Source organism: Ostrea edulis, chromosome 7 (genome assembly GCF_947568905.1).
Source record: "Ostrea edulis chromosome 7, xbOstEdul1.1, whole genome shotgun sequence".
In the NCBI taxonomy this organism is placed as follows: Eukaryota; Metazoa; Mollusca; class Bivalvia; order Ostreida; family Ostreidae; genus Ostrea; species Ostrea edulis.
The window spans coordinates 51,104,199-51,116,698 of NC_079170.1; the positions used below are offsets into that span (position 1 = coordinate 51,104,199).

Sequence of the window (12,500 nt, forward strand, 5' to 3'; positions counted from 1 at the left end):
TGGCTATCAAAAATGTGGTTTTAACTATGTAACCTTGGAACCAGTTATACAGCGTATATACGAGGAGGTAAGATAATTTTGGAAAATAAAGTTAATGATATTGTCTATTTTCCTGAATTTCAGATGCGTAGAAACTGTTGGAATCGACAAGCACCAAAAGACCCCTTGATGTTGCTTAAAGGAACTTGTTATTGCATTAGCATCTCTGGGTAACAAAAAATTCAAAACCACTGCTGAGAGTAAGTTCAGATTACCAGAATGTCTGCAAGTCAAATGAGTCTAATATAAAATGTAGGGCTCTCTGTGAGCAGACGGGATTGTCAACATTTCTGTGGAGAAAGCATGTGGATTGTTTTCACATGTGAGGAATTGCTGGGGAAATTATCTAACATTTCTCAATGAAAAATAACTTCTGCACATTTTGCCGTTTCCAAATGGAACAACTCAAGTCTTCTCGTGATGTTTGAAGTGACTGTATCAGACACTTATCTGCTGTTGTGAATAATTTTTCCAATCAAGTTTTCTGCACTGGAGTTTATCATGCCTTAAAAATATGAATCTGCTCCGTGTGTCAGAAACAGACAAAGAGACAGTTAATATCCAATGGCACACTTAAACAAAATGTTTACAGAAGAGACATGCTGAAAGTGCAAGTAGGCCTGTCTGTTCAATTTTTCAGTTTCCTTGTCATGAGTTTTTTGTTTTCACACATACTATCAATTCAGAGCAATGCAACAAAGGATGGTGATTCAGATTGGGGAGCAGGATCTTGTCCGACAAATTGTACCTGTAAAATGACCAACTACCCAAAATATCGAAGCTTTTTCAACAAGACTGTGGTGTGTATTGGAGTACAATTTGTGAATAATGTTTTTCCAGAAAACATTCCATTGGATGTTGACATTTTGGACCTGTCTCAATGTCATCTCACTCGTCTCAATCTAATATTGCCGCTAAAGAATTTGAGATTCTTAGACATTTCATTCAACAATTTGAGAACAATGGATAGGCAAATTCACAAGTTGACTGCTCTAAGACGGCTTATTGTGAAGAACAACAGCTTATCCTATCTACAGAATGGTGCTTTTAGTGGTATGATGTATCTTGACACCCTTGACCTCTCTAACAATCAATTGTATTCCATAGAGCCCCATACTTTTGGTGGATTAAATTATCTCAAAAAACTTCATCTTGAGGGGAACCGCCTCCATTTTTTGTCTCCTCAGTGGTTTGTCAGCATGCCAAGCCTCGGTCGGCTCTTTTTGTCTAACAATTTAATTGGACGACTTAAAGCTAATGTGTTTGAAACGCTCTCGGGCCTCTTCACAATGAAGCTTAACAAAAACAGGATTTCCCACATCGAGGCTGGTGCATTTAATGGACTGACACACCTGCGGATTTTGGATCTGACAGACAACCAACTTCAAATCATTCCAACTTTAGAACTCCATAATCTTCCATTGTTGCAGTACCTCCAGTTTGATAAAAATCCCATCCTCCGTATCCCAACACATGCCTTCCATTCGGTGAATTTAACAATGTTGACGATGAGTTACATGCCAAATTTAAAAGTCATAGAAAGAGAGTCATTTCTAAATTTGAAAGACCTGGTGACTTTACAACTTCACGATAACAGCCAACTTGTTTATGTCGATCCTCACACTTTTGTAAATTGTACCCGACTGAAAAACTTGTATCTTCACAATAACAAGTTGCGAAGTGTGTCTTCCATCCTTAAGGACAGTTTGCCTTCCCTGAAAACATTACATGTGTATAACAATGAACTTGTGTGTGACTGTAATGCAATGTGGATGAAACAAGAAAATCTAAAGGAAAAATCCAACAAGACTTATAGGTCGGTACTCTTTGGGGACTCCATGCTTAAGTGTAACTCACCACCACACAGGAAAGGCATTTTGCTGAGAGACCTGCCTTTGTCTGCTCTGAACTTCACATGCGCCCCTGTAATTATTTCTTTGTTTAAAAGCAGCTACAATCTCAGTATTGGGGAGGAGCTGCATTTAGAGTGTTACACTATGGGGTTGCCATCGCCCCAGACAAGCTGGCGATTACCCAACGGCACCACTCTGCGGAGTGGACATCTGCACAGAGGTCGATATGAAATTCATCATAATTCAACATTCATTTTGAAATATCTGTACGAAACTGACACAGGAACTTATTCTTGTCAAGCTCAGAGTCTGTCTGGATATGATGTGAGCTCGACGGCAGTTACCGTCAACAATAAGCCAGTCCGGATTTCTCCGGAGTTTGTCGCTGGAAATTTCATAACAATTTCGTGGAATGGAACTCGAAATCAGTGGTCCATGACTGGTTACGAGATTCATTATAGACAGCTGGATGGCTCTGAAAATTTCCAAATCATTCCATTAGATCGTCGACTTCGACAGTTCCGCTATACATTTACAAATCTCACTCCTCAGACAACTTACATGTTTTGTATAGTGTATGTATTTGAAACAGAACTGTATACGGTTCACTGCACCAACATCACTACAAGTGACCTCGATCTAAGTGCTACTGGAATAACACGTATAAATTCTAAAATGGTTGTAGGTGTGGTGACATCAATATTCATGTTGTTGATTCTGGGATGTTGTGTTTTTGTGCTTCGTCGCTTTGGTAAAAGAAAAAACTACCTTGAACCACTGAACAGCAAAGACACAGACAGTTTGATAGACATAATTCCCTTAGATTCAATGTACCAAGGGGCAACAACTCCGGCAGCATGCTCTTCACGCACATCATTGATTCAGTCCCAAGACTGACTTCCTACAGGTGCTATGGATTTTTGATTGTCAACTTTACAAACAAAACGACTACGAGGATTTACAATAATGTCATTTTACTACAAAGAAAATCAAAGTATTATGAGAAGTGTGTTCAAGTGTACATATTAGGGCAATCTTTTGTTTTTAAAAAAAATAAAGTAATTCAAAAGTTTAAGCAATATCGTTTTCCCTTTACTTATAAAATATCAAAGAATATAAGGAACAGGAATGCCTCACCACCAAATTCGATTCTGAAGTGAAATTGAATGAGACTTGCACTGTGAGTGCACTAAATATACAACTGGTGGAAAAGAACATAGATAGATAATATAATAAAGTTAAAATTCTATAGTTGAATAAAAGAAGTATTAGACAATAGCTTTCTTACAAGGAGAAAGAAAATAAGAGAGAGAGAAAACGAGAGTTTTGTAATCTTTTTATGAAAAGTGAAGATAACGAACAGTGATCAATGATCTCATAACTCCTAAAAGGAATACAAAATTATGAGTTGGGCAAACACAGACCCCTGGACATACCAGAGGTGGGATCAGGTGAAAATTAATTGTTAATAAACTAAATTAATCCCATTTTCACAATGACTTTACACTGCAGAAAGCCTTCTCTTTAGGGGATAAAAACCCAGAATGACATTCGTTTCAATCATCATGAAATAACTTTTCCTCACGAAATTGCATGTGTCAATATTCCCACCGCAAGCTAGCAGAACACTGCAGAAGAGTTTCATTCTTTTTCCACTGTACATTAATGCATACTGCATCGAGATCTTGCTTTTTTATCTGCATGAAATGTTTTTAAAAAACCAAAAGAACAATACAAGTTCATCAGAGAGTAAAATATTGGAAAATCTGGGGAGAAACAATGGAAATCAAAGTAAACAATGAATATGAGATTTGTCATCTGTTAAATCAATAGATATGATTGGGATATGGTGATTAGTTCTGTAGGAAATGGAACATTTCATATGTTTATAAATGAAGAACTTACATAGATTATGGAAAATAGTACTGATGGATATACAGAAGTATCTCACTACTGTACAGAATCCCTGTCACAGACACCACTCTCAGATTTACATCTCGCTCCTGTACAGAATTCTCGTCATAGGCTCTACACCTCGTATATTACACACCTTACAGATGGATATGGAAAAAACATTAAATCTGAGCAATACATCACAATATTCATTATTTACTGATAGAAATATGGATTATAACCACGACCTGTGCCTTTTGACTTAGAAAATAACACTGCATATCTCCAACTGTCATCTCTGAGTGAGAAAAATCTCTGGAATGGTAGCGTTTTTACGATGTCCAAAATAATTAAGTGTTTACATGGTGTTCAAAATGAGACAGAACTAGAATGGTAGTGTTTATATGTCCACAAAGAGACATTGAAACACTGAAATAGTGATGTTTACATGTATATGATGTTCACAGAGACAAAACTTTGAAATGGTAGTGTTTATATGAAGTCCACAATGAGACAGAACTATGAAATGGTAGTGTTTATATGATGTCCACAATGAGACAAAACTTTGGAATGGTAGTGTTTATATGATGTCCACAATGAGACAAAAATTTGGAATGGTAGTGTTTATATGAAGTCCACAATGAGACAAAACTATGGAATGGTAATGTTTATATGATGTTCACAATGAGACAAAACTATGGAATGGTAGTGTTTATATGATGTTCACAATGAGACAAAACTATGGAATGGTAATGTTTATATGATGTTCACAATGAGACAAAACTTTGGAATGGTAGTGTTTATATGATGTTCACAATGAGACAAAACTATGGAATGGTAGTGTTTATATGATGTTCACAATGAGACAAAACTTTGGAATGGTGTTCAAAGTATGTTTTAGTCCTGAAGGTTTTGCAAGCACTGCCTCTATTCCCTAATGTACCACAAGGGGTCGAAAACAGCCCCCCAAATCCCGCTTTACTACAAGTTTGGTGTCTACAAATACAATGAAAAACTTCAAATATATTGGGTATGAATGCATGGAACATTGAACATCTTATCAATCATTTTAATAAAGGTTAAGTGTGTAAACTAAAAGAAATCATTAAAATTCAACAATTTGATGGTGAAAGTGGGAAAGTCAGATTTCATGAGACGTGAAGTTGATGAAGGTAAACATTTGAGAATATATTGTATTGTCAGACATGTCAGATGACTTGTTTTTATAAGTATTCAGGCAATTGACCTTTTGTGTTTAGTGAATTTTATTTCAATTAAGTGTTGTGATTGTGGAATTGACGTATTGAAATCCTCCATGGACTGTCACTATACAGACTATAAATCTATTATCATGTCAAATGAGTTCTAGGCTAGCTTAATTGTCAAATGAGTTCTAGGCTAGCTTAATTGTTAAATGAGTTCTAGGCTAGCTTAATTGTTAAATGAGTTCTAGGCTAGCTTAATTGTCAAATGAGTTCTAGGCTAGCTTAATTGTTAAATGAGTTCTAGGCTAGCTTAATTGTCAAATGAGTTCTAGGCTAGCTTAATTGTTAAATGAGTTCTAGGCTAGCTTAATTGATACAGGTATACAATCTCTTTGAGATGTTTATCAAAATTTCCCTTAGGCTAATAAACATTTGATTTTAAATCAATGCTGGGGTCTACTTGCTTCTTTTTCTGTAGTACTGACTATTGATAACAGTATCGTTAAAAATGCTATATCTCTTAAAATATACAGCATCACTTGAAAAATATTGCATCACTTGAAAAATATTGTTATCACTTCAAAAATATTTTATCACTTCAAAAATACTGCATTACTTCAAAAATACTGCATTACTTCAAAAAAATATTGTATCACTTCAAAAATATGGTATTACTTCAAAAATATGTATAAAAAATATGTATCACTTCAAAAATACGGTATCACTTCAAAAATACTGATATGGTGTACTTTTTAACATTGTGTATTTTACTATATGCCCAGCCACTGTGTACTGAAAGGAGAGAGTGTGGAGGTGTTCAGTAATCAACTTCAATAAAGACAAACCTACATTGCACACATACATAACATTGTTTCATCAATTATTGTGGGCAACAAATTTTGAGAATTTCTCAAATATGAGGCCCATGGACATTACTGGTCAACAGAGTATTACACAACTCAGGACACAGAGTAGAAGTGTGGCACAGATAGTGAAGCTGTTACATAACTCAGATCACAGATAGTGAAGCTGATACATGACTCAGATCACAGATAGTGAAGCTGTTACATGACTCAGATCACAGTTAGTGAAGCTGTTATATAACTCAGATCATAGTTAGTGAAGCTGCTACATAACTCAGATCACAGTTAGTGAAGCTGCTACATAACTCAGATCACAGATAGTGAAGCTGTTACATGACTCAGATCACAGTTAGTGAAGCTGCTACATAACTCAGATCACAGATAGTGAAGCTGTTACATGACTCAGATCACAGATAGTGAAGCTGTTACATAACTCACATCACAGATAGTGAAGCTGATACATAACTCAGATCACAAATAGTGAAGCTGTTACATAACTCACATCACAGATAGTGAAGCTGTTACATGACTCAGATCACAGATAGTGAAGCTGTTACATAACTCAGATCACAGATAGTGAAGCTGATACATAACTCAGATCACAGATAGTGAAGCTGTTACATAACTCACATCACAGATAGTGAAGCTGTTATATAACTCAGATCACAGATAGTGAAGCTGTTACATGACTCAGATCACAAATAGTGAAGCTGTTACATAACTCAGATCACAAATAGTGAAGCTGTTACGTAACTCAGATCACAGATAGTGAAGCTGTTACATGACTCAGATCACAGATAGTGAAGCTGTTACATTACTCAGATCACAGATAATGAAGCTGTTACATAACTCAGATCACAGATAGTGAAGCTATTACATGACTCAGATCACAAATAGTGAAGCTGTTACATAACTCAGATCACAGATAGTGAAGCTGTTACATGACTCAGATCACAAATAGTGAAGCTGTTACATAACTCAGATCACAGATAGAGAAGCTGTTACATGACTCAGATCACAGATAGTGAAGCTGTTACATGACTCAGATCACAGATAGTGAAGCTGTTACACTACTCAGATCACAGATAGTGAAGCTGTTACATGACTCAGATCACAGATAGTGAAGCTGTTACATAACTCAGATCACAGTTATTGAAACTGTTACATGACTCAGATCACAGACAGTGAAGCTGTTACACTACTCAGATCACAGATAGTGAAGCTGTTACATGACTCAGAACACAGATAGTGAAGCTGTGCATCTTTAACACTTTGAGATTTTCCAGTACAGTGTATGAGCTGCTTATATCTCTCAATTACCATCATACATCCAGTTTTTGTTCTTGATATTCAGGAGTGAACTTTTGCTATATGACCCATTGCAGTCCAATCCTGGACTCTGGGGCCATAAATTTCACAATTTTGGCAAAGACCTCTTGACTCAATAATAACTAAGCATCAAGATTGTTTCCTAGATGTTCAGGAGTTAATACATTTTCACTTTATGATTTAAACAGCCCACAACCTAAGGTAAGGGTCATGAATTTCATAATTTTTGGAAGTGGCTTTCATGCACAGTATAACTATGAACCCAGTTTTTATACCACAAGACCAGGAGTAAAGAGGACTTTCTACAGACTGTGCTAAGTTCAGAGGGGCCCAAAAGAGAGAAGGGGACCACAAAATAAACAATTTTTGTTCCCCTAACCCAGAGGATGTTCCCACCTAAAATTTGGTGAAAATTTTTGAGAAGTAAAAATCTTCAAAGTGCATCACAAACATGCACAATACTGGTAGATGAACCAAGTGACTCGGGTAAACAGAAATATACAGTTTCTTTTACAATAAAAACAGCTACTCTATGATCTTTCTTTGTGAACAAATAATGCATATAGTCAAAGGGAATAAGTGTTTAATATGTACATATATATATATATATATATATATATATATATATATATATAAAGCACTAAATAATCACAACTAGGTACTGAAAATTTTCGCCCCAGCCCGGGGTCGAACCAGCGACCTGCGGCACCCACCGCCTAGCAAGACTGTCAAACCAGTGCGTAAGTCCACTCGGCCACAACGACTTCCCAAAAAAGGAAGTTTTGTTATGCTCCTAAAGCGCTACTTATACACACTGATGCAATCTCACAGTCGTTGTGTCATTCAGTGTTTAAGATATTTTATAAGGAGAGTGGATCTCTCGATGCAATTGTATAGAATATTTAATATAAAGCACAAACAAACAATTATAACACCCAACCTTACGTTTACCTCTAGGATCTAAACGATACATGTGATAATCAATTAATTAATATATAAAGCACTATATATATATACACACACACACACACCGGTATATAAAAAAGATGAACGTAATAAAACATGGATGATGCTCATTCTAATACCAAAATTGAAGCTGGATTAAACAATAGCTTTCAATCTTATTGATAATCGTAATCATTAATGAATTTACATGTATGATATCATTTGTCCCCCGATAAAAAAATTAATTAATTATGTATTGAACTTGAGTCAAAATTTTACAATTCATATCACAAAAAATGCATATTGTACTCAAGTCTAGGGAAGATAAAACTAACATCATCAGTCCAGAGAAAGCATATATCAGATCTCTTGATATGTGAACACTAAGACTTACTTGATTGACACATTGCCTATTAGATTGATTGATTGTATCTTGTTTAACGTCTCTCTCAAGAATATTTCACTCATATGGAGACGTCACTGACCACTGCCGGTGAAGGGCCGCAAAATTTAGACCTATGCTCGGCGCTTATGGCCATTGAGCAGGGAGGAATCTTTATCGTTCCACACCTGCTGTGACACGGGACTTCGGTTTTTGCGGTCTCATCCGAAGGACCGCCCCATTTAGGCGCCTCTTACAACAAGCAAGGGGTACCGAGGACCTATTCTAACCTGGATCCTCATGGGATTCTTGATACATGACAATGAGTATATGAAGACTAAGACTTATTTGACAGACACATTGTACATCAGATCTCTTGATACATGACAATGCGTATATGAAGACTTACTTGATAGACACAATGTCCCCGTGTCTGATGTTTCCCTTTTTCAGAAGATTGTTTGACTTGCTTAAGAAGACATAATCGTTCTTATTTCTTGAATCGCTGGGATTCAATGTTTCCTATAAAACATAGTTTAAAAATAATAAATGTGGATATATATATAATATATATATATATATATATATATATATATATATATATACACACACACACACACACACACACATACATAGTTCATGTAGTTCTGATTGCCCCTGGGTTTCCATGTATATGTAATCATGATTTTAAGTTCATTCTCTTAAAGAGTTCTGTATTGTGCTACAAGGGAAGCAACTCCTTTTTGATAGAAACAACAATTTCAGTGCAGTTATTGAAATTCATTTCCCCATCTTAAAACATTTATGTTGACATAAATTCTGTCTAACACACAGAATTTTCACTTTGATAGATGTATTGTGAATGGAACAAATCACCTATGAGTGAATTAAGAAAACTTCCATGAAGCCATAAATCAGCATTACACGAACCTGCATTGAGACACCATCCACTCTTGCGACATATCCAATGGATTCGGTGAAAGCGTATGTCCCTGGGATGACAGTCATACCCACCCCTAATCCAATCTTACCCAGCTTAATCAGAGTCTCCATCTCTGTGGAGGGCTGACCTACAAGATACATTGAAGAAGAAGTCCATGAACCACAATGCTAACCATAGCCATCTTGCTCTTAAAAATTCTAAGAGTCCAAGAGATAAAGACTCATTACTTTGGGACAATAAATTGAATACTGTTAAAATTCAAACCCCAAATAATGGTCCCACCGGTCATGGGATAGAGAAAAATTTTGCACTACATGAAAATATAAACTGACACACCACAAACTCTTAAGGCTTGTGATTTTAAATGTTTAACATACCTAATTTTTTGGGGGGGTGTGTATGTGTGTGTGTGAAATAGGAAACACATATATATTTTCTTGTGGCCTTCTCTGTGCTGATTCATAAAAGGAAAATGTGAATGCTTTCATGAAATCACTTGATGAAAAGGATCGTCTGACATCTGCATGGATATACCCCCTGTATGTAATTATATACTTGATATGAAATGGAATTATTTTCACCAAATGATATTTCCATTTAGGCCAAATAAAAAAATATGTGTGGTTCCGGTTACGCTTCTAAAAAATTTAGGTAGGTAGGGATTTTTTTTTTGTTTTTTTTTTTGTATGTACAATATGATTTCGAGTATTAAATAAATTAAAACAGAATGCAAGTTTCAGTAATGTTTCTTATGTATGCGTAGTTCATGGTCATGCTTTGTTGTGTTTGTTTAAAATTTACTATAAACTAAGAAATAATGAACTAAATTGAACATTTTGTAATATATTTACAAGATGATTGGTCTTTTAAGTGGTAATTTGGTGACTTTCTGACATCTAACATAGAAGAAGCTGAAAATTGATGCCAAAATTACATGAGTGATTAACTCTAGTCCAGGCTTTGTGAGCATCATGTATCCTGGGCCAGTGGGGGATTCTAACTAGCTGAGAAACAACAAAATTGTTTTTTTTTTTGTAAATTTATTATATTTTTAGAAAACTGGGAAAGTCAAGTGGGCCCTTATTAATTAAATGGCCTTTGCACAAATGGAGTTTTTCCATCTTTTTGACAATTATCACACAATGGCAGAACTGTTTTGAATTTCTTTTTCAGTTTGATATCAATGCCAGCATTCTCTATTCCACAGTAAACGCATATGTCATTTCGCCCCAGTCCAGATGCATAATACGGTATTTCTACAGGAGTCACACACTGTAGGTTTGGTCTGCATGATATGTTTTTCCGAACAGATTCAGATACAGATGGTGGAAATAATCACGTGTGACTGGTTGATAACTTTACACGAGTTATTTTTCAGTCCAAAGTTATGATGCTCATCAAAAATATCATTAAAAGTTCTTGAATTTACTACTGGTGCGATAATACTCTTGCTCTCTTGCAAGTGTTGGCACTTGTTAAAGGTAAGTGACAAAAACTAACGCTACACGATGGAATGATGTTTGATGTGGACGCCATTGTTGAATCTAAATCTAATACCGGAGCCAATGACGGAAGTTAAGTAAAATTCCGGAAAAAATTGAACCATTATCGGAAAATCGGAAAAAAAAGTTTAGGGTCGGGGGTATAAACTAGGGACGGTCGGGTAACCGGAACCACACATATTTTTTTATTTGGCCTTATAAAACAACAAGAGGCACATGGGCCACATTGCTCACCTGAGTCACCTTGGCCCATATTTAAAAATTTTCCATATATATTTGCATGTAAAACTTTGATCCCTATTGTGGCCCCAACCTACCCCCAAGGGCCAAGATTTTTACCAACTTGAATCTGCACTATGTCAGGAAGCTTTCATGTAAATGAAAACTTCTTTGGCCAAATTCTTTTCAAGAAGAAGATTGTTAAAGATTTTTTCTATATATTAGTATGTAAAACTTTGATCCCCTATTGTGGCCTCACCCTAACCCTGGGCGCCATGATTTTAACAAACTGAATTAGTACTATGTCAGGAAGCTTTCATGTAAAATTATATTTTCCTAGCCCAGTGGTTCTTGAAAAGAAGATTTTCAAAGATTTCCCTATATATTTGTATGTAAAACTTTGATACCCTATTGTGGCCCCATCCTACCCCCGGGGGCCATGATTTTAACAAACATGAATCAGCACTATGTCAGGAAGCTTTTACGTAAATCTCAGCTTTTCTGGCCCAGTGGTTCTTGAGAAGATTTTTAAAGATTTTCTATATATATATGTATGTAAAGCTTTGATCCCCATCCTACCCCCAAGGGTCATAATTTTAACAAACATGAATCTGCACTAATTCAGGAAGCTTTCATGTAAATTTCAGCTCTTCTGGCCCAGTGGTTCTTGAGAAGAAGATTTTTAAATGACCCAACCCTATTTTTGTGATTATCTCTCCTTTGAAGGGGTCATGGTCCTTCAATACGCCGGTTTCGAGATATGCTCGAGTTATTTCCCTTTGAAGAACTCTCGTACATAGTAAGGCATGAAACAATTTGTTTACATGCGGGAGTGGGATGAATATTCATCACTGCATATTAAGTGAATGTACTCATCAAGTCTCTCATACGCTGTTTCATCACCCGAATTCAACTGATACACAAACTAAGTAAGTGATATGTATTCAGGGAGTAATTAGATACATGGAATTCTTATTATATCACGTAATTTTATTGGTAGTAGGTATCATATCCAGGATATTACTTTCAAATATGACATTGTTTTTATGTTTCTGCTTTAGTAAAACATTTTTCAATAGTATTTTGTGTTTCCAACATTCACATATTTAAAGAGAATCAGTTTTAATACATTTTATCGTCTTCCTCACTGACAGTAGGTTCACTCTGTCCCACTTAGGCCCTCAAAGTTCTACTAAATGTACCTCCTACACAGGAGAGCTCTTATCTCAAAACTGGCGTATTGAACAAACTTGAAAGCCCTTCACCCAAGGAGGCTTTGTGCCAAGTTTGCTTGAAATTGGCCCAATGGTTTTGGAGAAGAAGTCGA

The 12,500-nt window shown here is 35.9% G+C and overlaps 2 protein-coding genes across 4 annotated transcripts in view; one reads left to right on the top strand and one right to left on the bottom strand.

Annotated features, from left to right (window-relative positions):
* The window catches only part of LOC125654681 (leucine-rich repeat neuronal protein 3-like), a 12,001-nt gene extending 9,034 nt beyond the window's left edge, over positions 1-2,967 (top strand). For both annotated transcript variants that reach the window (XM_048884702.2, XM_048884703.2), the window contains one exon: positions 124-2,967. In XM_048884702.2, coding sequence (XP_048740659.1) covers positions 639-2,789 — 2,151 coding nt within the window. In that variant the 5' untranslated portion in view covers positions 124-638 and the 3' untranslated portion in view covers positions 2,790-2,967. The remainder of the gene's footprint in view (positions 1-123) is intronic.
* LOC125654689 (mitochondrial inner membrane protease subunit 2-like) overlaps positions 1-12,500 on the bottom strand; it is a 39,408-nt gene that overhangs the window by 24,254 nt on the left and 2,654 nt on the right. For both annotated transcript variants that reach the window (XM_048884712.2, XM_056144678.1), the window contains exons 3-4: positions 9,440-9,579; positions 8,919-9,031 (exon numbers count right to left, since the gene is read on the bottom strand). In XM_048884712.2, coding sequence (XP_048740669.1) covers positions 8,919-9,031; positions 9,440-9,562 — 236 coding nt within the window. In that variant the 5' untranslated portion in view covers positions 9,563-9,579. The remainder of the gene's footprint in view (positions 1-8,918; positions 9,032-9,439; positions 9,580-12,500) is intronic.